Genomic DNA, 27745 nt, shown 5'->3' on the forward strand with positions numbered 1-27745 from the left:
ACTGGAAGGCAGATTAAGGCATGTCACAGTACACAAAATATATGAGTTAAATGCTTACATGACCCTCGATGTATCCCCTAAGTTGTGCAGCTTTCATGTTGGAAACGTTCATGAGCTTAATTGTGACCGCATAGGCGACTACTGCATCTGAAACACACAATGAAAATTCATTTACTGTTTGGAATTCTGTAAGGGTCGAGAGGACAAAGGGCAGGAAACTCATGTAGCGTCTTACAAACTAATAGAGGAACTATAAAGATACACAATTCACTTATAGAATAATATATATATATATATACTAATTATATTTTGATTACATAATGCTCTAAAAGCAGATTTTGTAAATTATTTAACAAAAATTATTTGTTTTCACAAAAATGTATAAACTCTTGAGATAAATTTTATAGTTATGCTATTGATATTGAATCAATATTTTATATTAAAATTTGTACAATGTTATAACTACACTCAACGCAGTAATTTTCAAGTGAAATCATTGAAGTATTTCAATATTGGAATTGCATCATAACTGAATTGCATACAATAACACAGAAGTACGTATAAAATTACTTGATAATACAAATCAATTAACTTCACTGCGCAGAATTGTGTATGGTTCCTAAACCGACATGATTTAACGATTGAACTTACAAAAGCTATCCACTTTAAATTAATTGGTTATTATACCAAGAATGACGTCAACATCAATATTAATCAATTTTCTACTTTAAGTTCACAGAAAAAGCATTTTTTTGTAATTATTTTATTTTTTACAGTTAGATCTTGTTGGTGCTTAGGCTGTGTTCATAATCGACAAACGCTAAACGAAACAACGTTAAACGAAGTTACATTATCATATAGTAAATAGTTAACTTTAAACTATATGCTAAAGAAAAAACATGAATTTAGTGTTGAAGTAGACTACGTTATAACAAATCAGCTTTAATTAAGTTAAGCGAGGTCTGAATGCTTAGGCATTGGAAAATGGTTCATCAACATTTGAAATTATCTGAAATTCAAGTGATTATAAAAATATATAATAGAATATATTATTTACTCAAATATTTCACGAATAACTTGTTAATTTTAAGTTAATTTTCTACAAGAATTCACCAAAATTTCAGTTCCACGTAAAAAACATTGTAAATAAAGCTTTCAGCAAATACGAAGTAGTTCGATTGCAGTGCATGGGTATTGTATTGAGAACCGAGACTCTCAAGAATGAAGGTTTAATTGCATACAGATTTTAAATAGAATTAATAAAAAACTGAAGTAATTAACAAAATATTTCATATAATGTATTATATAGACTGCAGTATTTCACAAATAAACAGTGAATTTTGAGTTAACTTTCAACAAGAATTGCACAATATTTCAGTTCCACAAAAAAGCATCGTAAATCAAGCTTTCAGGAAAAACGAAGTAGGGCGACTGCAGCGCCGTATATTGTTGCCTTTCGGAGGGTATACAAATTTGTAAAAATATAATAGAAACGATTCGCAATTTTTTCTCTTTTTCTTTCTTCAACGTAGGTATTTCTTTCTTTACGGAATAGCGTTTTTCCGGTGGAGTTTCCGGTCGCGGCTTGCCTTTCCCCATTGATAAAGTTTCCCTTCCGTCGAGGAAAACTACTTGAGCCCGAGTGGCACGCACACGACGCCGTTTAAAGGAGATCTCGTTGTATTTTTCTTCTTCTTTTTTTCACGAAAAGCATTTTCCCACGACGCTTGTACACTTTTTTTCCACCGTCTCCTCGTCCTACTTATGAGGAAAAGATAAAGGATAAAGGATAGAACCAACAACTCTCGAAAGTAAGACATTTATATTCACATGCATGTGCCATGATGCCCAGGTCGCTCCCTCATTGTTATATAAATACGGATTAGAGGCAGCCACTTTTATGTGCACTTACACTGCTGATTTATTAAGAGACAAAAGTATAGTACGGATGTAGATTTTATTATACCAATACATCTTATTTATATTATTCATATATGGATATTATTAATATTAAAATTATTTACTAAATTGTTATATAAATGTAGTACATAATAAAATGTTTCGGTTTCCTAACAATCTTTAGGAACAAATTATGTTCGAGAACCGAGGTTGTACTGTAAACTTAATAATACCATAATAAGTCCTGTAATATATCACGTAGTTTTGAGTTTGTACTAATTGTGTTAAATGATTCACTGTTCCAACAACCTTTAGAGATTAATTATATTCAATAACCGAGGTTGTACAGCAGTCTTAAAAAATTAAATTAATCACGTGATGCTACGTTTAAATTAATTGTGTTCAATGATTCGGTTAACGATTTATAGAAACAAATTATGTTCGACAACCGAGGTTCCATAGTAATCTAAATAGATACAAGAATATTATATGCGGAAATTGTCTAATCATAATTACGGATTATTTTTGTTAATTGTTGTTCCTATAAATTAGATAAACGTTTATTTAGTTCAGAGACAATAGTAATTACTGGAAGCAATTTAGACCATGCACCGTGGACTACCGCACACTAACGTTTGTTGATTCTACCTATTTACAATTAACGCAGGAGTAGCGAAGCGCTTCAATTGTCCCCAGTAAATAAAATCCTTCGTCCTTTCAATTCTGTTTTTTTTTCTTTGTTTGTACACTTTAACATCCCGACATTTCAATATTAGATAACTCCTTGCTCTCCGAGTCGAATCAATATTCGCGGGGGATGATTTCAGTTTACATGGGCGTTCTTAAAATATTAACTCGTCGGATGAAGGGAGGATGGTTGCAGGTCACGAGCTCCAACTGGGATCTGGATAAGCATGTCAAAGGAAATTATTATACAGCCGAGAGAAAGATACAGGGGTGCAGGAGGTATGAGACAGAGAGAGAGACTTAAAGCATGAATGACATACAAGAGACCGTCTTCCGGAGGTGCCCTTCTTAATCCGTTCTCACGGAATTCCGTTTGGTGTTGCGAATAAATTTTTGGCTAATAAGAAGGGAAATGAGGCTGCCAGGAACCCTTTAATTATAAATTAGTATTCTCCGGATGGCGTTTTTAAATTAGCTTTTCACGCGCCGGGAACGCTAATATTTCACTGTGCACCTTGGACAAAAGAATTGTCTTTCGCGGAGTAAAACGGAGGAAAAGAAAAAACTTCGAGGTGAAGGGATTCGGATAAACGTGCTTCAAAGCAGATCTCAATAAATTTCAAAGGTAATTGATTATAAATTGATGTTAACTCAATGAAATCACCTACAAATTTGGTGAATAAATCAGGTATTAATAGAAGTAGAGAAATTTTCATAACTTATTGTAAAATGTTAATATTGTAATATTATTTGGAGAATTTGGAACTTTATTCGATCCTAATAGTTTTTCGAAAATCGCATTTTATCAATAATCACTAATTGATTATAAATTAATGTTAAACTCAATTAATTCACCTAAAATTTGACAAATAAATCAAGTTTTAGTAGAATAGAGAAATTTGCTTATTATAAAATGTTAAATTTATTTGGAGAATACGATTAAACCTTGGTTGTCGAACTTAATTCGAACATAATAGTTGTTCGTAAACCAAATTTTATCAATAATCACTACCGTTTTCCTTGTAAGAATGAATTTATAAATTAATACAATTATTTAATATTTAAAAAGAAATTTATTGATGAATAAATCAAGTTTTAATAGAAATAGAGAAATGTGCGTGACTGATTATAAAACGTTAAGATTGACGAACTTACCTCAATCCTAATAGTTGTTCGAAAACAGAATTTTATCAATAACCACTAATTGATTAAAAAATGATGTTAAACTCAATTAAATCACCTACAATTTTTTTTAGTAGAAATAGAGAATTTAGCATCACCACTACCGTTTTTAGTGAATACATCAAGATTCAATTGTAAATAAAAAATGTTCCATGATTTATTATAAAATGTTTTGATTGTACAATCAATTGGAGTATACAGTAATACCTGGATTGTCTAACATAAGACATTCTTAATATTTGTTCGAAAACCAAATTTTCGCAATAACGAACGCCATAAAATAACAGAAATCCATAAAATAATGGAAAACAAATAATGAAAAAATAATTAAAATATTAAAAAATATAAATATTTAAATATAATAACATATATTTGAAATTCCTATATAATTGCATACAATGAATACAATAAATAAAATATGAGCGAAAATTTAACTTTATTTTATCGCTAGTATAGTTTCAACGTGTGTTCGGAAACCCAAGTGGTTTTTTGTTTTATGTTGAAAAAGTTATTAAGAGGTTCTGCTGTTATTAACATATTTTTTTGTTTCATTTTGTAATGAATTAAACATAATAAATAATGAAGTATTTAATTATAACTACATTAAAATTATAATGTGAATGAATATGAAATTATTACATTTTTTTTTTCATATGATTTTGTAAAATTTGTCTATATTAATGCTAGATTAAATATGTTAATCAGTAGTTTTATATTCAATATGATAAGTTTGCATTTTATTCAGAAATACATAAATAACTGAACATATTTTGCATTTATACGAGTAATGTTGGGATGATAGTGTACTTCAGGGGATTCAAAAATAAAATATTCGATTTCGATTCTCAAAGATGGGCAACGTTCCAACCAACAAATTTCAACGACATATGTGAACGCAAATACAGGTAGAAAAAAAAAACGAAAACTAATTCAGGTGTGGATTGAAGCCAAAACTGTGGTGATTACAATCGTTTAGTTACATAAATGTTTAAAGTGCATTTAGAAATATATGGAATAAATAAAAGTAAATTATAGAGAAAGATAATTACATTTTTGTATATTTTTATTAATTATAAAAATATATAAATAAAGAAAATTTCTTGAAGTTTTGAAAATGTATGAATATCTAAATATACATTTTGAAATAAAAAGAAAATAGAGTTGGAAAAGTATAATTTGCATAGGGAATTGAGGATTTTCCTGAACAATAGAAGCAATTATATAGTTCGTAATATAACAAATGTTAATGCCTCTAGATAATTCCTCGAATTTTCACAACGAGATGTACCAAGCCAGTGATGAAATTAGTTGTAATGCAGCAGGAAAACTAGTTTGTTTCTGTTTGTGCGATAATTGTTTGGAACAGTTTCGGTGGACAAAGCGTAATAATTCCTGTGCTCCTCACTCCAGAAAATGATTACCATTCGTTCGTTATATAAAGTTTACTGCTCGAAATAAGTGCACATTATATAACTTCATTATTCGACTGACTGAACTATACAATTCAATAATTTTAAAAATTAAAATATTTAACTTTCTTTTTATAATTATACTCGAATCTTATTATTTATGAAATAAATGAATTATATTTAATTTGAATTAATTACGTTTGTTATTAATTAATTTCATTTCAATTTTAGTTATTTTTTTTTTATGAAAAATCTTTCATTTTACTACAACTTTTATATGTAATTAAATTAATTTAATCTGAAATTTTAATTCTAAATAAAAATCTTGAATTATTGTATATATTTACTATGTAATGTATGAAATAATTAAAGAAATCATTAACAGAAAACTAATCATTCATAAAATACTTGAATATACTGATTTAAATTATAAAAAAATAAAATAGAGTCGGTTGAAATTAAAAAAAAAAGAAATGAAAATCTGAACGTATGTTATGCAAATCGGAATTACGAATTGTTCTTTTTATCGGAAAGTTTTTTTCGCGTACGTGTGACAACATTGTACACACATGTGACTAGGCTACATTTTATGTCGTTCGCAGAGGAAGAGACTAGGGGCAGAAGCAGGAAAAAAATATGAGAACAGAAAAATAGATGGGAAAAAGGACTCGCATACATATTGAAGCTGTCCGTATCCTCCGGCGAGACTCACTTGCATATTTGATATTATTAACACATGTTCCTGTTTTTTGCACACACTGCGCGAAGCGAATGCAGGCAAAGTTTCTAGGAAAAAAGTATATTCGACAATTCATTTCCAGGGCCAAATGTAGACCTCTCAATTGAAGTAACGCAATTGTATTTCTGATATTTCTATCTTCTCAAAATTTTATGTTACGATATTATATTTTTTTGATATTTACTACTACTAAGTTTATGTAAAATTAAACATAAACTTAGTTAAAGTATACTTGTTTGGAAACATTAGACCATAATTTTTAATGAACTTTGTACTTGGTGTTAGGTGCTATTCCCCAAGACTCCTGTTCTCGAATATTGTTGTTCCCTGAAATCCGGGGATTTCCCGGGAATAGTGATTTTAATATTAAAGACCAATCAAAGATCAGTAAATTTTTATAAGAGTGGACAAAAACAACAGAAAAAAACTATGGAAATTTTTAGCACATGCGAAAAACGTAAATTGCCCTTTTTTCAAACATTGGTATTGAATAGATTTTAACACTGCTGTTTATCTATCTGAGGATAAAACCTTTAGGCCGCATCTGGCCCATCTGTAGGTTCTATCCAGATGCTTAATCCAAAAAATAGAATCCTGGATTTCCAGAAAACTCGGATCATCTTAGCTCCCTTATCGGACACGGGTGCTTCAGCAAGTACCTGCACTTTATAGAAAGAAAGGAAGACGAAAAGTACTGGCATTGCCAAAAAGACAATAGACTAGAACACAAGTTCTTTGGATACTGCAGATGGGCGACGATGAAGCACGAGGCGGAATCAATCTCGGAGAAGTGTTGGAACCGGAGACCTTTATTGGCGAGATGCTGAAGAGCAAAGCAATGTGGGCCATCATCACAAGATGCGGAGGATAAGTGATAGTGGACAAACATAGAATCTCAGACAATTTGCATTGCAGAGACATGTCAAAACAACGGACCTGTATGCTGACGAAGAAGAGGAGAGGTTTTAGTGCGGTAAGAATCCCACAGTACCACGATTCAATCCGTGGTGTTTATGTAAGGTTTCCTCTAGAAAAAAGAGAGGTTTTATCCATAACGTCTTTTAAAATTAGTCTTTTGTGTGTAATATTGTGTCAAAAATTAAATAAACTGTCGATTCTGTCGATTTAAGTTGATGTTTTCTGAAAAAGAATGGAAATAAGACAAATGCGCCATCTATCCAAAAAAATCGAAGTTTTTCTATTTAAATTTAATTAATAAATCACATTGTGAATCCTTTTGATTGAACATAGAAAATGAATTTATTCGAACGTTTTAATCCTGAAATAAATCCACTTAAATCCTATATAATTCGCAGGTTGTAGGTCAATATTTTGATTTATTAGTGAAATCAATCATGAAAATTTAAATCCGCCGAATTTAAACGACATTTATTTAAATTATTCGGTGTGCGCAATGCTTTCATTAACAAACGAAAAATTGGGAGAGAATAAAAACAAAATGTGTGAAGCAAAAAGCAATGTAAAGGGGATGGACTGGACAGGGTTTATATAATATTTAATGTGATAAATCCAATTATGACCGTTACGGTAATCCCTTATAAATTGTAAAATAACACGGAAGCTGATTTAAAAGGGATTTAATGGATCGGCGAATCCCACAAAAAAAATATAGCAAAAAATATATAAATCGCTTAAGCCTCATTCGGGTACGATCTTTTTGGTATTAATTTTAAATAAATAACCGCAGCAAAGTGAAACACTTTAAAATACTTGAACTTTCGATTATTTTATTTTAAATATTACTTAAAAACATTGGGTTATGACTAGAAATAAATATGTTTGTATTATATTGAATCTAAAATTAATAAATATTCTATAATTACTAATAAAACGTCCAAAATGTCAGAAATATTAAATATATTCAGAACATTGTCTGTACCTAACTTTATAAAAAAAAATTAAAAACGTATACGTACGAATACGAATTTACATTGTTTATTAAAGTATTAAACTATATGTAATAGTAAATGTGTGTGAAATAAATGAATAAATAAAAAAAGATATTCTAATGAATTTACTTTGAATTGAAAGTTTTCTTAAATAAGTCTATCAATATTGGTACAAATTTTCAAATATAAGAAACCTGAAATAGCGTGAAACGCACTTGTTCAAAATTGATGTACAAAATATATAAAACGTAGTGTTCATTAACTCTATATTTAATTAAAAAGACTCAACTATTCTTAAAAACATCTTCTAAGAACAATGTGAAAATAGCAAATTATGTCAATTCAAATTTGCCTATATTTCTTTAATTTACTAATTTTATTATAAACAAAAGCCATAATTACTAGTATATTTTACTGAATGATAGTGTGTACACACCTTTATAATGAAAATTTGAAAATTGATGCATTAAATATATAAAATGAGTCTGTATAATAATATTAAAACATTTATATTTTAATTTAATTAAAAAAAAACTCAACGTTTTATTACAACAATTATCTTCTAATGACTTAAAAGTAGACATATTTCACTTCAATTTACTTATGACAAATTATTAAGTATATTTGTATATAAAAAATGGTCGAAATGGTCAAAATGAGAAACATACATTTAAAGCCTAGTGTGTTATGCACTTTTATAATGAATATTTGTGCATGAAATATATGAATGTTATAGTCTTTGTTAAAATATGAAAATTAACTCTGCATATAAGTTTTATTTACTAAATATTGACTAAAAATACTTCAATTTTATTAGCATTTCAAAATTTAGTAATATATTAAAACTAACGTTAGTATAAATGCCATAAGTTAATGAATGATAGAAATGTACACACACTGCAAAGTTTTATAATAAAAATTTTAAATTGATGCACGAAATATTTGAAGTGTTCATTAAAATACCAAAATGTAATCATTATTACTAACCGTATTTCTCATAATTATAATAAAATATATAAATAAATACCTTTTTAAGATGAAGTAACAAAATTAATTTAATATACAAACATCTTTAGGCGAAATTTAAGGAAAGTAAATAACTAATTAATACATCAACTGTAAATTATGAAAATCTAATTAAGCTAACATACATCACTTGATTCCAGATCATTACCCTAGAGAGACAGTAATTACTGCTTCTAACTCAAAGCACTCTGATGTATGAAATTAATCATTTTATATTACCACATGTGGTCAATTTTTTTACTTCCTTTTTTTTACACAAAAACATATATAGCTCATTAATTTATATAATAGTAAAACGTACAAAAATATATTATAATACAAGTTTATAGAAAAACAGTGTATCTGTTCTATAATATGTAATTTAATTTAAAGTTTTGTATATGTATTTTGTATATGACAAATAAGGTTAAAAGGTTAAAACAAATTTCTTAAAAAATTAAGAACAAAAAATGACTAAATTGTAATAGCAAAAGTATTGTAAAAATATTTTGATTTTGTAAATATTATTATACAAATAGAAAATTAGAAAATCCAAGAGTAAAAAACTAAAAGAAATGTAAATTATTAATTTTATTCATATGAAATAACAAAAAATCTCATGATGACACATACAAAATTGGAATATCGAATAGCAATTATTTGTTCTTACTTTTCCAATATACTCGTTTTTAATTGTTCTTTTCTTCATGTCGAAAATTACATTTGGGATTTGGAACGGCTGCGAACGTTCATCAACGCAATATGTAAATTATGCAAAGTAAAATACATCAATCTGACCGGAGATATTAAAAGCAAACAGCCACGGCCCCGTCCGTTCGTTCGTCCGTCCGCCAGGGCCCATCGTGCCCTCAATTTTAACCGGGACTTATTTGCATATTTAATCGTTCCTGTTAGCCATAATGCATAACGAGCGCATGCAACGTAATAAATATTAATAATATCAACAATAGACCAACGTCGACTAACAAACTAACAACAATAATTTGCTATCATAACAATTAAAAACACTGGTATTAACGGACCGAATACGATTACAAAGTTAACACATGATTAGGTACATACATTTATAACGTATAATAAATGTATTTAGTTACTATTATTATGATTGTATATACTTATCCCTCGATGTTCAAGGTAAATAGGTAAGTCGAAATTGTAACTTTTTTAATGTAAAACCGTATAAATTGAAAAGTATGCAAAAACGTATAGGACATATTATTTTCAACGTTTCTTTAAACCGTGTAAAAACGAAAACGTGTAAAGAAAGTACTATATAAAATGAGGGATAGGTATACGTGTATACATTTGTGCAAGGTATAACAACTATTTATGGAGTACAATGGCAGTTTTTTTATTTTTCATGAAAATAACCAAATTTTATAAAAATTCAACAAAATTTTGCGTTGAGTAATTAAGTCTGTTCAAATACCGAATTTTTAAAGATAATAAAAAGCCATTTTACATTGAAAAACTATAGAATTGGATAATCCACAAGAACCTACATTTAGTAAACTATAAAGGTGAATAATTTTAAACGAATTAAGTGTAAATGTAAGTAAAAAAATACTGCCTAAATACACTGATTCTCTAAATAATACTTAAAAAGATACAAAATTTTTGTCGCTAATAGTAAAAAATAAAGAATAAATTTGTAGAATTAATTAATTTATAAAGACTGTTTGAATACCGAATTAATTCAAAATTGGTCATTATGAGTATTGTTTATATGTTCGGAAACCGAACATAACTATTTATAAAAGTAAATAATTTAAAACAAATTAAATATAAATGCAAGTTACTAAAAACAACTTGAATAAACTTCTTTAAATGATGATGCTTAAAAAAGGTACCAAATGCTTATATTCATAGTAAAATACATAAATATGTAAAGTAGTAACCATTTGTTAACTTTTGTAGGGATTTTTTTTTGGAAAATGGGAAATTCAGATCTTAAATTTCCCGGGAATTCTCGGTCGGGAATTTTCAGAATTTTCATTATTAAATTTATATAAAATTTTAAAAGTTACATCGTACAATGTTTATATTTTTCGGCATATATGCGGATTTCTAAATTTGGAACAAACAAAGAAAAACTGATAAATAACATTTTTATTTGTAGTAAAATCAAATCATACAATCGAAGAACAACTGTGATTTACGGATGATTGCGACAATAGTTCTGAATCACGCAGACATCAAAAGTTTAGTATTTGTGAGGCTTCCAAAATCAGTATTGACACAGAATCGCGTGCCAATATCTCCAGTAAGTTACGAAACAAGTTCTTCAGTCGTCGTAATATGTATGATCGAGAATTTGACATAAATTAATACCGATTCTTTTGCGGTAATGGGGAAAGTTCCATTAGTTAACATGTGTTGCTACAAGTTTACTCGTGTCGAAATAGTTCAGTTCCATTATTAAGTTACCGGACTGCGAATGTTATTAAAAGCTAAACCGTGTCGACATCAAACTATCACCACTCATGCGACTACCATAGGTTACACAGCCTCAAATCTGATAAGTTGCTAATTTCACACTAAAACTATAATTGGGTTAGACACCGAATTTAGTATAAACATTATTATACAATTTCTGCAAACAATTCTAATATAATTAAAAAATAAATTCTGTTTCCGAACAAAATTTAAGTTCCGGAACTTTAATAAAATATAATTAATACAACTAATAAATTCGAAATATTGATTTCATTTAGTGATAATTGATATTTTCATATTTAAAAAACAACAAATAGAAAATGAATAGACAATTTTTACTGTAATTTGTACATTCAAAATAAAATTGAAAACTTCATTATATATGTTCTATTTGAAATGCGCAAAAACTATTATACCCTTTATCGAAAAACTTCAATTCAAACTGAATTACGTTCATGCAAAACAAATTGTTCGGTTTCATGTTCACATATCCACATGATGGTATTTTTCCACAGTTTATTATGGAAAATATGATGCAGACAAAATATTTGTATAGCAAAAATAATAAATGTAAACGAAACGCAAACGTTAAAATAATGATTTTATAATTAAATATTTGTGAAATAAATATTGATGAAATTAAACGAATATCAAATGCAGTGAAAATCCAGTTATAATTAATAACGCATTTCAGCTGTCATTGTTTATTGTGTGTAACTGATTTTGTAAATAAATAAGCATATCTTTCTTTGTTTATGAAATGATGAAATAATTTATAAATGAACAGTAAAAATACTTAAAAAATATAGAAAAGTTGAATAAAATTGTCATACTTTCTGTTGTATTTCTGTTTCCAAACATCTCGGTTCTAGAACAATTAGAGCAAAACTCGAGAATCTCTAAAAAATATAAATTAATTTTTATCATTTTCGAATAAATTTTCAGTTCCCAAACAAATATCCATAATATGTAAAATGTAATTTAGTATCTATATCCATAATATAAAATAAATTATATAACAAATTTATATATTTGAACGGTGAAAATTTAATTAATTATTCTTTTAGAAGTGATTAACATAAAGCATATTTTAACATTGTTTAAAATAATTTACAAATAAATATAATTTATTGTAATAGAAATAACACTAAACTGAAACATAAATATCAATTTTAGAACTGAACTCGAAAATCACGAAAAAAATTGAGATAAAATTTGGTTTTCCTACAAAATTTCAGTTCACGAATATAATTTCTATGAAGTGTTGATCGATAGTTTTTTTAATCAAATTGGAGAAAGTACAAACTGAGCTGAGTCCCATCGAATCGGGCGTTCCACAAGGTAGTGTCTTGGGACCAATTTTATATATATTATACACTGCAGATATACCAACAAAAGAGAAATCAAACAAAGATGACACAGCAATAATGGCATCAGACGAAATTCCCATAATTGCATCTCCACACCTTCAAGAAGAGCTTAATCTAATCGAGATATGGTTCAGGAAATGGCGAATTAGCATAAACCAGTTGAAATCGATGCATATTACGTTCTCCTTAAAACCTGTCCTCCATTTAAACTCAACAACAAAGTAGTTTCAGCATCTTCAAGGGTGAGATACTTGGGAATGGACCTGCACATGAGACTGACTAGGAAGGACCATATCCAGACAAAGCGTGAACAACTAGAAATAAAATTTAGAAACATGTATTGGTTGCTACGCACAAGTTTGCAGTTGACTTTGGAGAACAAGTTGCTATTGATATTAAAACCAGTTTGGACATACGGTATCCAATTATAGCGAACAGCAAGCTCAACTAATATTAAAAAAATCCAAGTATTCCAATCTAGATGTATTAGAAGAATCGCGGGTGCACCATGATACATCACCAATAAGAGACTGCACTAGGACTTTGGAATAAAAACAGTGGATGAGGTAACCAAAGATTTCTCCAAAAATATACAAGTTCACGAACAAATATCCATAATATGTACAAATGAACTTTAGTATATATATTTATAATATAAAATTAATGATAATGGTAACAAATTGTAAAGCTATACTATTTGTTAAAAATTGATATTATAATAATGAACATATATAGTAATTCAATGTTTCAAATAGATCAAATCTAAGGTAAAATTCAATAATGTTATGTTTATTTCAACTAACCACCAGTTGCTGTTTGCTAATGCAGTTTAAGTATAATCATTGGAAAATTATAACCATTATTATTGGCTTGTTAATTAACTGGGAAACCAAAAGCTATAGTTCGAACAAGTTCGATTACCGACAGCACCGAAACGGAAACATCGATTGCATTCACTAACGTTAGTGGTGCTTAATAGCATCATGCAAGTTTGCACCTAAATTAATATTGCCTTTAAAATTGTTTGTCTCTGATCTTCATTCAACTAAAATTAATACACTAATATTTCATTATTATGTGCATTAGATGACAGTATTATATTTAATATAAACTGATATTTACATAATTAATCCACATAATAGTGTTATGTAACAAATTATATCTTATTATAACTAGTTTCATAAAAATATAATATTAATTTCATTTGTATATTAGTTTATTTCCTAATTTTTATTAATTGCTCAATTATTTGTACACGAATCAATTTTATATTTAATCAAATTTAAGTGAAATATACATAAATTCATAAATTCATTAAATTTACATATAATTAGAATAACTAAACATTCAAAATTTATGTGGAAACATATTTATTCATAATGTATTTGTGTTATATTAATAACTTTTAAATTTCTTGCCATATTTGTAAACTGAGTAAATTTATTTCCTATTTAAGCATTTATAAACAGCTTGAAATAAGAACCAATGTTATTTCAATTCTTGTAACAATTATATAATAACAAATAAATTTTCGTAAATAGAATTACAACGGATTCTTGTATAATATTTCTAATTGGTTTTGTTGGAGTATGAAATGATAGGAGAAAATAAAATCTGTGTACACTATTAGATGAGGAGAAAATGCAGTCTCAATTTTCTTGCTTAATAGAAGGATCTAATTACGCTACTTCCCTTCCGCTTCCAAAGATTCATTATATAAACAAGCACTTTGATGCTGGAAGACAGCAACATCCACCTCATATATATACTCATATTTGATGTAAGTTTGTTAACTTAATGGTCGCCCAATTACTTGGTGCACTATCCTGTGGTGGTTATTATAAGATTATTTACATAATTTGTTTACCTATCAATATTATTGAGTATCAATTTATTCAACTATAAAATGATATTCTCGTAACAGATCAACAAGTACAAAATTACCTGTGTTTTAGTTGAAAAGGAGAAATTTTTATCTTTAATTTGAATATTCAATCATTTAATTACCTTGCGAGGTTGTCGAGTAATTTAATAAATCGCAAAGACATTGGCAAATCGTCTTCATTTTCCTCATTGACATATTTGACAGCTTATAACAACCCAACAAATAATAGCACAAAACTACTTTTAGAGTCATTCGAAAGAAGAAAGTTTTATCTTTAAATTGAATATTCGATCATCCAATTATATTGCGACGTTATCGAGTAATTTAATTAAACGTGAAGACATTGAATTTTCATTTTTTCAATATAATCAATACATATGTTAATTATATATCATAGGTCAAAAGAGCTTTGCAGTATTTGAATTTTATTTTATTTTTATTATTGTATTAACTTTTTTTAATTGTGTAATTTATTGTTGGAATAAATATTATTATTAACATATGAACAATTGATGTGTGATTTATATACATATAAAATAGAAGATCTAAACTTTATATATGTCAATCATAGAAATTTCAATTTAGATTTAAATGTTCCATCTCTTGTAGATATCCTTTCTTTTGTATAGTGATGTTAACAGCAATCCCCAGAGGCAATCAAACAGAACGTAGGTGTGTATGTGGCATAGTAAATCTATGCATTGGTGGTGTACAAACAAAGCCTATGACTCTCTCACTCACACTCCCCAACCATTCAGATTATGACCTTCTCTCTCTCTCTCTCTCGCACACACTCTTGATACTATAACATAGAGTATACACCACCCTCTCGTTGGTTTTTTACGGCACATATAGCTTGATGGGTGGCAATTTGCACCCTTATCTGATACTACAACGACCACCCCAGCCAACTCCCAAATACGTGTGCCCGACAGACAATCCGCACTAACTTATCGATCCACCTCTCTCTTTCCCACTCATCCGCACCTCCGCAAAGTGTATACGTCTGTTGCACACTAAACTCCCCTGTTTCGGCTTTATTTCACTCACGCGATTTATATTTGACGGGGTGCGTAAAACCGATGATGTCCAACAAAAAGTGACGGATCCCTATCAATTATCGTTAGAACGTAATACGCGCACTCAATAAATTTGATTTCACCTGAACCGAAAATCCCCACGTAACGACATTTCATTTTCGTTATTTTTTTTCCGCAACAGGAAAATCACTCAACAGTTTCCAATATCTATCACGTTTCATAGTAAATCATACTTTAATCCAATACAATTTGATACAATTTAACTACACAGATTTATAAGGTCATAAATGTCAATATCATAATTATTTGTTAGTCAATAAACCTGTTCTTAATCATTGACTTGTTACAACTTTCATTCTTGTTAAAAACCAGGCTGCGACTATTTCTATATCATATTCTATATCTACATGGTCACAACTGTCAAGAATGATTTCTTAACTATATAAAATTGATCATAGATTACTGAACAAGCATTGTTTGAATGAGAATGATTATTAGTATACTAAATTTGCATTATGTATGTTCTTTCGTTTCTTTCGCAAAATGTTACATAATTGACATTGAAAACTGATTCATTCATTCAGATTCATTATTTAACATTGATATTATTATATTACAAAGCTGAATTTGGTTATAGATTAGTCAACTCTCCACTACTCGCGCGGCGTTTGTGAGTCGCCAACACTTATCAAACTACGATCTGACATACTTCATTTCAGAGTATTGCGTTGAAGGATTAGAGTCTATCAGACGCCAGAGATGTATATAAAAACCGGAAAATAGGCTCAAGACCGCAAATATTTTATGAAAATTAGCAATGAAATCAGACAAAGTTAAACATTCAGAATCAAACGGTAATAGTGATGATAAAGATATTTTTGATATGTTTATAAATTAAACATGCTTAGAAGATAAAATGTTTTATTTTTTTCAATCTAATCAATTTTATATTTATATAAATTAATTACTAACATTATATTTAACGTAGTTTCTTGGACTCCAAGCGAGTAACAATGTTACGAAATGCCGCAAGAGTAACGGTTACTCGCGCGTTTATTATTTATAATTTAGTTAACTTTTATGAAATTATTCTGTTATTAAATGATTTATACAATTATTCCATTTATTAATTAATTTATCTTTATTATTACCAGCATATTACTTAAAATTTGTTTGTAGATTATTTATTTAAAAGAGAATATACGTATAATTTCAATACTGATTTATTGTCTGTTGTATAAATTTTATATCCAGTTGTAATAAATATTAATTTGTTTATTTAATTAAAAGATTTAGTTCACATTTGATTAAAAATAAATAATAATATATTTTATTAGAAATGATCAATTATTTCGGTTAAATTTAACTATAAGATTATAATTTTAATATACAAATGTAGTTAAAACTAGTTACTTATTAGTTATATGGTAAACATTCACGGAATCCATTTAGTAGTAATCTAGTGGTAATTAAGATCCTTAATGGTGGAGTAAACTTTTCCCCAGACGAGAAGTGTGGTCTTAATTTATCTAACGTAAATTAATCTCCATTCTCAGAACATGAAATAAACGCGAAAATTATATATTTTATTAAAATAAAATTTATTACAACAGACTAACATAACCAAATAAAAAATTCAAACATATTAATTTTATAGTAATATATATAAAAAAAAATTAATTGTCAGTAAGATACTTTTCTTGAAGTAAAATTTAAAAAAAAAAACGTATAGAGAGAAAGTCCGTAAAAGAAGAATACTACTTTTATATTATTCATAAGAAAACTTATATTTTTATATAAATATGTATAAAAAATAATATATTCAATTAATTAATAAGACAAAAGGGAGAATGCAAAAATCTTATCATTTGTCTAAAATTAATTGTTTTTTAGTATAAATTATGTTTAAAAACTAATATTTTTCACAAATAATGTAAGATTCATAATTTAGATTTTATTGAGGCTACTATTTAGTCCACATTGATTATTTATTGATTCTATTTGTACTCTTGTCAAGGATACTATTTAGTACGTATTGATTTTGTAACTATGACTATTAATTGCATTTGTTCACACTCTTATAGAAATTAGACAAATGTATATCTGCAACCTTTTTATCACCACCCAAACAGTGTTAGTTAACACCCCCTCTCTCACATTTTACTCAAATGTTACCACACTGATCTTACATTTTTTTCTAAGAAGTATCACCCATTCATTCATTGAGGCCCCCATATTTATGTTCGGGGCCTCAAAATCCCCAGGGTCCTATGGATTTTTTTTTGATTTTTGGATTTCCCCAGATTCCTGAGTATTACCATGTATTCGGTTCGTATAAGACGACAGTTTTATAGTTATAAGTTAATTCTATCTAACCTATGATATGAGTTCTAGTGAAACTCTTGAACAGCAACCTATGATTAACAACTGGAAGTAAGATTACGAGCTCAGTCATCTAAGTGTTAAATAAAATTACAAATTATTCCACAGCATCCAGACACAATAATAGTACACTATTACATATAGTTTGATATACAGTATAAAATAGTGTGAAAAAAAGTATAAAATATAGTATAGAGCAGGGTTTCCCAAACTCTGTTCAGTTAATAGGTGTTCTGAAAAACTTAGAATTAAATAATGACTAAATAGATAATGAATGTTTTTCTCATTATTTCAAATTGTATTGATTATGTGTTATTACCTGCTCTAAAAAATAAACAAGGTCTTTGCAGGAAAAGAATAGGAATCAGGGGTTAGAGTATAAAACATAAAATTAAAGGTAATACAAATAGCATCAAAGGAAGTATGAAACTACACTGTGAAATATAGTATGAAATAGGATATAATCCTTTTATGAATTATTGTAAGTGAGTAGGCAGCATAAAGCAAAATAGGAATCATTGAAAAATAGCATAGAACGTTGATAGTAAGTATGATTCAAATTTTAGTATTTTATATATGAGATCAGAACAACTAAAAGTATTTATTAAACGCATGTAAATATTAATCAACTTTAAATAAATAATTATAAATCCGAACGCAATCTAGAACTTGTGTAGGACAGAATAGTATGCAGTTTTAAATGTGCACCCATAAAAGTGGCAGAGAATAAACGGGCTTTCGCAAATACAGCCGGAAATTTTAAGGGTAGCTAAAATATTATTGCGGAGGCGAACCGTGAAATGCCTGAAATGGGATCTTTACAGAAAATACGATGCTCGTCGGCCGATTGCAATTAAAACACAATGCATGCACGCGAATATTATGTAAATAACTTTTCCCCCCGAATCCCAGCAACAAACATACACTTTCCACTGTGCGCACCTCTCGTCTTTTTTTTTCCTGCCGTCCGCCTTCGGCGTCCAAAGCAAAACAACGTTCGCCCTCTGCAGAAGCGCCCGAGGAAAAGTAAACTTTTATGTGCGCAATGGGGGGACGGCGAGTGTTTGCTTTCGTTCTGTCCCAGTAAATATTTTAATGTATCCAATTCCGAGGGAAACAAAAACGAACAACATCAACAACCTGTATTTACTCAAATAAATGAATTAATTAATCGATACATAAAACAACAGAACAATATACGACCAAACAAGTGACCCAAGTGTAAATAGTTCAAATTTTTGTCACATAAATCGCATTGCTCATTTGATTATATAAACTTTAGAATTATTTACTTATATAAATCAATATTTTTATATGCTATTAATATTAAAAATCTCAAATTATTGTCGCATTTTACATTGCCTTATATTAAACTTCGAGAATTTTCAAATATTTATTTATTTAATTAAAATTTTCGTTATTCTTTTCAATAATTAAAATGGTATACAATGGGAATTCGGAACGAACAATAGTTAAAAATGGTGTTTTCTTTAATAGCGTTTCTGCACCTTTTTGATTCACGATCTAACAAATTTGTCTCGCTTTGATACAAGGTGACATTTGTCATTTCGATACCAATTAAAAATTTAACGCGACACATGAGTTGAAAAACGCTGCTGTAGGGTGTTTATTATTCGAACATATGTTTGTTTTTCAAAATTAAAAAACTTTCACAAAAATGTTCGTTATCCGATTTTTTCCAAACAATTCATTAACAAATTTACTACTGCAATAATATATATAATTAAAAAAAAATTCTGCCCTACTGTAATATCAAAACAAAATGTATTGTTCCTTGTAATAAAAAGGCTATCGACCAACGTTCGGCCTTTGAAATGAAGATAAATAATATATTTGTACAACGTTTGTATATTTTACTATATTTTATTTTTTATTCATTGAATTATTTACATTATTATGTGTGTGTTACATTATTATGTGTAATTATAATGTGTTTTGATATATTTTTGAAAATTAAATTTAAAAGTATATTTTCCATAATTGTATTAAAAATTATATCAAGACTTGTATCAAGAATTGTATCAAATACTGCATCAATAATTGGATCAAGAATTGTATCAAACATTGATATAAGGATTTAAATCTAAAATATATGTTGAAATTAACGAATAAACATATGTAAAATTATGTATGGCAATAAAATTAATATATTTAAATATAAAAAAACAGTTAGAATATATGAATTATTTTTAATGCTAATTAGAAAGTAAATAATTGAAAAAATATATAAAAAAAATAATATTACAAATAAATTTCTTAGAAAGTTATATTATAATTAAAGTAATAAATTGTATGTTTGGATATTTGATGTTTTGTTGTCATGTTTTATAAGGCGGAAACGAAAACTGTATCAAAGAGGGTTATTTTGGGTCAAGGAGTAGCAAACAACAAGCAGAAACTGGCCTTGATGTCAAGGGGTAGCAAACCTTTTGGGAGAAATCTTTAGGTTCTGTTGAGGGGGAATTATTGGGAGAAGATTAAAGGCGAAATCGGGCCTGGAACACGCGTTGCCCCAAATAAGAATTCGCTAACAAACGAGCACAAAGGAGAGACTGAAAGGAATGGAGTGAAGCCAACGATTCAAATTGTAAATGAAATAAACAAGTAAACTTCTTTTACAAACAATTTTGTTATTTTCAGTTTCGTGACATATTATTAAATAAAAGTTAATTTACATTGTTTTCATTAAGTTTTAATGAATGAATGAATTACATTTTATAATTACATTTTTTTTTAAATATAAGTTACAATTAGTATTTTTTTCATATAACTAAAAATGTATTATTAAATTAAAATTTATATAAATTAAATCATTTTATAACCTTTAGGTATTTTTATTGTTTAATGTATATTTATTAAGAATTATGTATGGATAAACAAAGAATTTAAAAAATAATACGTAGAATATATTTATTTATTATATGTAGTCACATTTACACAATTGATTATTATAAAATATTTTAATTAATGAAATAATTACATAACGCGTACAATAATCCAAATGTTTAATATATTAATATAACAAATTCCAATCTCCTGAAATGTAATTAATCATTATAGCAATGCAGATGTGACAAAAGTTCATTAAATTAATAATGCGTTATTTTCATTCAATGCAGTCAATAAATGATAATTAATATATTTTGCATTGTATTAATGACAGTTTTAATAATGAATATTTTATAATAAGCGACACCTAGTTTTGTAATAATTACATATTTTTAAGTAATTATTACTGTATCAATTCTTGAATGAGAATCCGACAATACTGAATGAAGATCATGTGTTTAAGAAAATAACCAAATCTATACGAGAATTATGTTAATATTTACTTTATTTATTGAATGCAGTTAATATATTTATTTATCTAGAGAATTCAATAAATTACAAAAGAAAATGAGAGCATATGTAATGAAATATTACATATTTCAATATTCTCATTATTAATTAGTATTTAGTTTAATTGAATTTGCGTTATTAATTTTGTTGTACATAATTATTTCACGAGATCAAATATTTCAGTTAATTTAATATATTTTTCAAATAGCGCAAATTCTATCAATATTTTATACGGATTTGCATTATTGTTAATTTTAATTACATAAATTATTCAATATTTGGATAATTAAACTTAATATTTACTATATAACTGATAACATACCAATAATGTTAAATTAATTCGTTAAGCTATGTTCATGTATCTATTTTTATAATTTTACCAATGAAACATGTATTTATAATGCAAAAGGTGGTAATACTATGATTTCTCGTCTATTTAAAAAATTGGTAACGTAATAAAAGCGCACCGATGAAAGCTCGCAGGACAAATACGCGCTGTAGCAAAAGCACGCTGTAGCAATTAAAGTTTGAACAATGATTCTTGACAATAAAATTAATTACAAATACATTATGTAGAGAAATAAATACGATTTTGGTTTCAACTATAAATTTATATTTTATAATGTATAGTAATATTTTTGCAGCTAAAATCACAGGCCACGCAATGGCTACGAGTATTATTAATTAAGGCTGCATATTAAAGCTTGACGAGGAATGAGGAATGGCTGAACTTGCTTGATGTATTGGCGCTCTGGTGAATTAATTATTGTTCACGCAGCACGCTTTAATTAAATCCCTATTCCGAGAATGACACACTTCTAATGATGAAAAGAGAGCAACATAGAAGTGGAGAATAGAATGAGAGAGAGTGCTACTATGTTCAATGTACATACTGCCACGTCGCATGTTAAAATTAGCTCCGATATTAATATATGCTTCATTAATTAAACGAACAAAAAAGATATATAAATTATGCACACAGTATTAACAGTAAAATATATTAATAAGTAATGGATTTTGATATCCCATTTACTAAGTGTCTGTTCTATAGCGAGATTAATCTACAAATGTATACTACACTACACATTTGTAGATATATTCGACGGAAAACTGGGAATTCAATTGTTCAAAATTCAAAAAGTTCAATTATTGCCAAATGCTATTGTTATGTAAATTATACAGATACTATTAATAATAAAAACAATAGGTATGTAACAGATTTCAAATTTTCGATTTAGTAAAAACCTATTTAATAGCGAGCTGAGATCTAGGAGATATTTGCAGATTTATTCCCGGGAAAACGGGAAGTACAACTGTGAAAAATTCCCGAGATTATCTTATTTAAATAATGTTTGTAATATATACAAAAGAACAACTATTGCCAACGGCTATTGTTAATATGTTCATTTAGAAAATGTATACATTTGATGCATATACATACTACTAGGGTATTATTAAGATTTGTATTTCCCCTTATCCTAGGAAAAAACGTGAAAAATTCCCGGAAATATAATTTGAGAGATTAATCGAAAGATTTTAACTGCAATTAAGGGATTTCGTCCTAACATTTTGTCCAGAAAGATTGTTCTGATATTCGCTAAGTGCTATTTCCATACAGAATTGTGAGAAACAGTGAACTCCAAAAAGTGAGATTTCAGCCGTCTTTAGAAAAAAAGTTTTTTTTTTTAATCAAATGAAACTTACAACATAATACATTTTAGACTTTGATACTTGCTTGCGGAAAAGTTGCTTTAGCTAAATGAACTTTCGGAACATAATTGTCTAAATTTAGAGCTGATGATTTCAGCCTTAAATTACTGCTAGTAATAATGATGAAATCAAGACACTGATCGAAAAAACCCGCACTACACGAAACGTGAATGAACAACTATCAACAAAAAATCTTGTCATAAACCGTTAAGATATATGAGTTTTTCACAATTTTACGGACAAAAATTAAGATAATATCAGCCCTTATATTTCTTTTACTGCTCAATAAAAATTGTTAGAATTATCCATATATAAAAAAAAACACTTAAAGAAGTTTTCCGGGGAACAGAAGAAATTATCTAAAGTTACCCTCTAATGAATGCTAATGTTCCGTTAATTATTTGAGATATAACTACTATTTGTATATAAGAATTATTGTAAAATTCATAATTATGTAACGGATATTCACTTCCAATTTAGCAAGGACCTGTCATATAGCAAGTAGCAGTAGATTTATACCCGGGAAAACTAAAAATAGAATTTCCGGGAATTCTCAAGCGGAAGTTACTCTTTATTTGTTCGTTTAGTAAATGTACACATTTGAAGCAGATATACTTAGTACTTAAAATTTTTGAATACTTGTATAAATAAACAGAACATAAAATGAATTAATTTTATTATTCACTTTAATTAGCTAAATAATTATGTTTTTTTGTCAAAAATATAAATATTTATAGAAAAGTTAATTTAGAGTTTAGATTTAAGAATTATCAAATGAATGTATTATCTTGAAATTAATTAGGTTTACTGTATAACTGATAAAAAAAATGTAGATTCTTTTACCTTATAAAAATGTGTCTATAGATAAATCTGACTATAGAATAAATTGATTGCGTGTTAATTTACATTACATTTATTCAGGGAAAACTTGAACAGAATTGCGGTCATTTGAAAATAAATTAAAAGCTCAAAGTATTTCCATGGAAAAGGTAGGAATAATCAGATGCGAAGGGATCGAATAATTGAATGATAAAGAATGCTCGAACTCCTCTCTCAACCATCCTCCGAACCCTCGCATTCCGCAGTCCTGCCCTTTCCCAGATACCTTCAAAGGATTTCCACTTATCCTCTTCAACAGAACACTCATATCCTCAAACTCTTTTATTCCATCTAGAGCAGAGAAAAAAAAAATAATATAAATGTGCATGAAACGAGTAATATTGTTATTAAATTGTTTTGGAATTCAATAATCCCATTTTTTTTTCCTATTCCAATTTTACGCCGTGTTTCTTTTCGCTCCCTCTTGGATACTTCGTGTGGTGGATGTTTCAATAAAAAAAAAAGTTTGAGTTGTAACTTAATTCACGACTTCTGAGGTTTTGCGCAGCCCCCGAGGAAATCGCCGTTCGATCCATTCACCACAAATCATTGGTTGAAGGCCCGAAAATCATAGATATACCCAATATTGGTACGTGCCGTTGAATATTGAAACAGCATTCAATCCATAATCCATTTTACGTTATGTAGAAATATTCAAATTTGCGGCATCGACACTCCATAAATATTTGATTCAATGTTTGCGAATTCATGAAAAGTGTAAGGGCCTATTGTAATTTTAAATATAATAGGAGATAATAGAATATTCAATTATCCTAATTGTTCAAAAGGTTTTGTCTACTTTTGCATCAGAATGATAAATAATTAATGTTTTGTAATATTGAAATCCATAATGTTCTCTAATAAAATATCTTACATCTAAAATTTATTTAAAATTAGAAAAATTCAATATAAAACTAGAGATTCAAAAATATTTTACATTTATATATTATTTTTCTCGCAAAAAAAATAAAATTCCTGAAACAAATTCTTGTGGAAAAATTGGAAAGTTTCAATTACACAAAATCGAAATACCTTAACATATTTATTTACTTTACTATGAATGACAATATTTTGTTTTTGCATATGTTGTATAAAATTTATACTGTCCCGTTTCCCGGGAACACTAAATATTAAATACAAAAGAATAAATATTATGATAAATATAATTATATTGGGTTTCCAATAAAGGAAATACTAATATCAATGTCATGATTAGAAGAAAATTGCCAGTAATTTTAATTTAAATTAATTAGTTTCTAGTCAATTTTAACATGTAGTACAAAAACAAACATTTTCGATATATTTTACTTATTTCATTTCCATTTACTTATTTCCAATAATAATAATAATTTATTGGCCAAACATCAATACATAAGAAGAAGAAAAAAAGAAAAAAAAGTACAATTTATACATAAATAAATTTTAACATACAATAAAAAAATATATATTAATAGGCTGGCCAAAGGGCTAACGACCATTTTCCCGAGAAAATCGAAAAATTTTAAGTAGACAAAATCGAGATCCACTACTTACTTACTTAATATTAAAGACAATATGGGTTGGCAATAAATGGAAGACTTCTGTCAATGTCATTATTTTCTCTTTATGAAAATTGATAAATGTCACTTTTAGCTTATTTTAGAAGAAAATTGCCAGAAATTTTTAACATAGAGTGCAAAAACAAATATTTTCGATATATTTTACTTATTTAATTTCCGTATAAGGCTAGAAAGTCTGGAATTTTTAAAATTTGTGTTTTCCATTTTCCCGGGAAAATATCCAAAAGTTGAGTATTTCTTGTGGAAAAATAGAAAAGTTTTACGTAGAAAAAATCGAGATCCCTTACTTGCTTATGAATTTTAATATTAAAGACAATATAGGTTGGCAATAAAGGAAAGACTTCTGTCAATGTCTCGATTTTCTATTTATGACTTTTGATAGGTGTCACTTGTAGCTAACTTTAGAAGATAATTGCGAGTAATTTTTGTTTATGGTCAATTTTCACATGGAGTGCAAAAATGCATTTTCGACATATTTTACTTATTTTATTTCCATAAAACGCTAGAAAGTCGGCAATTTTTAAGATTTGACTTTTCCATTTTCCCGGGAAAATATCCAAAAGTTAAGTATTTCTTATGGAAAATAGAAAAATTTTACGTATACGAAATCGTGATCCCTTACTTGATATGTATTTTACTATTAAAGACAATAGTTTATTGCATTTTATTATTGCGTGTGAAATTTCAGTTTTCCGTTTGCAAAAAGTACGGTAAAAGTTTCACTGTATCAAATATTTTTGTTTACTTTTAATATTTTGTATTGATAGTACATATTTCTACTGTAAAGCATTTATTACCATTGAGAACATTATATAACATTATATAAGTCAATTAATACAAAATCTGTAGAATATGAAACGAAATAAGGATGATTTAAATGCTTAACAACAGCAATTTATTTTGATTTGCGAATGTTTTTAGATGGGCTTCAATGCTGGAACATCGCGGGAGGTCAATTAGTCAAATTTACAGGAAATTCACCTCCCCCTCTAACCGAGTATGCAAATAAGAAGGGTTCTAGCAAACAAACTTAAATATAGTTAATTGCCCGGGGATTATCAGTCCAACCGTCCAACACATTATATGTTTAACGTGATTCATCATGATAATTTCCTTATTTTCATTTCGAGATTGTAATCCTATTAGCGTAAACCAATTATCATTGGAGTTAATATAATATTTCAATTGATGTATTAATTATACGTTCTGCGCATTTGTATTTCATAAATTAACAGTAATAAATATGAGCTAATGTAATATAATCCACAAAATTCATTAAAACATATTAATTTAATGGGCATAATGCACTTTTTTATTTTATTTGCTTATATATTACTAGTTGACAAGTAAAAATAAAATTCAAGATGCGAAAAGATGTATGTTTTTGCTTATAAACTTAAATTGGAATTGAAGTTTATAAGAAAACAGTAATGAAATACACATCATAGTTTTTATATAATTAATGAGAGTAAACTATTGCACTTTACGTGCACAAAATACAAGTAAAGATGTTGGTAAACACCTCATTCAGAAGATACAGGATACTTCTATAATGTGAGTATACTAATGGATGCTTAGATTAGTATCGTAAATAGCAGCTGTAAAAGGATCTTCATTTTATTTATACATTTCAATATAAAAAAGAGTCGTTTTTCAATTATTCCTGAAAATGTAAGAATTCAAACCTTTAGTTTAAATTTTGTATATATTAATTAATAATATAGTTTTTTTTGGGTTGACAAGAAAGTAAAGATTGGTATGATTTTATGCTTTTGACATTTGATTAATGTCATATTTGAATCATTTAGAAGCAAATTGCATGTAATTTTGTATAAAAACGAACATTTTCGACGTATTTTTCTTTTTTTTTTCATTTCCGTAAAAGCAAGAAAGCTCATGAGCCACAAAGAGCATCGAAAGCCGAATTCTATCAAATAAAGATCAGACTGTGAATTTGGTGAGATTACAAAGGTGTTGTGTATTTTGAGCCACATCCAATGAAACAAACGATCTATTCCGATGTTTACTGTCAATAATCAATAAAACTGGATGAAACAATCAAAGAAAAATGACCTGAATTGACAAAGGAATTGTTTCCACCAAGACAATTTACACATCTTTGGTAACTCGTGATGTCGTATCTTCCATATAGATAATTGGATAAATGCAAAATATATAATTGATTAACCCTTTGAGGACACATTTTTATTTCTACAAATTATTAACAAATAAATGTTTAAATAAAATTATGGTAAGAAAATGTGAATAGGAT

The 27745-nt window shown here is 27.9% G+C and overlaps 1 protein-coding gene across 1 annotated transcript in view; it reads right to left on the reverse strand.

Annotated features, from left to right (window-relative positions):
* Nucleotides 1-58: 58 nt before the first annotated feature.
* LOC108559677 (suppressor of tumorigenicity 14 protein-like) overlaps nucleotides 59-27745 on the reverse strand; it is a gene marked incomplete at its 3' end in the record, with an annotated part of 155975 nt that continues 128288 nt past the window's right edge. The window contains exon 6 of the mRNA XM_017917024.1: nucleotides 59-147. Coding sequence (XP_017772513.1) covers nucleotides 59-147 — 89 coding nt within the window. The remainder of the gene's footprint in view (nucleotides 148-27745) is intronic.

Source organism: Nicrophorus vespilloides, unplaced genomic scaffold, assembly GCF_001412225.1.
Source record: "Nicrophorus vespilloides isolate i.1.1-1 unplaced genomic scaffold, Nicve_v1.0, whole genome shotgun sequence".
Lineage (NCBI taxonomy): Eukaryota > Metazoa > Arthropoda > Insecta > Coleoptera > Silphidae > Nicrophorus > Nicrophorus vespilloides.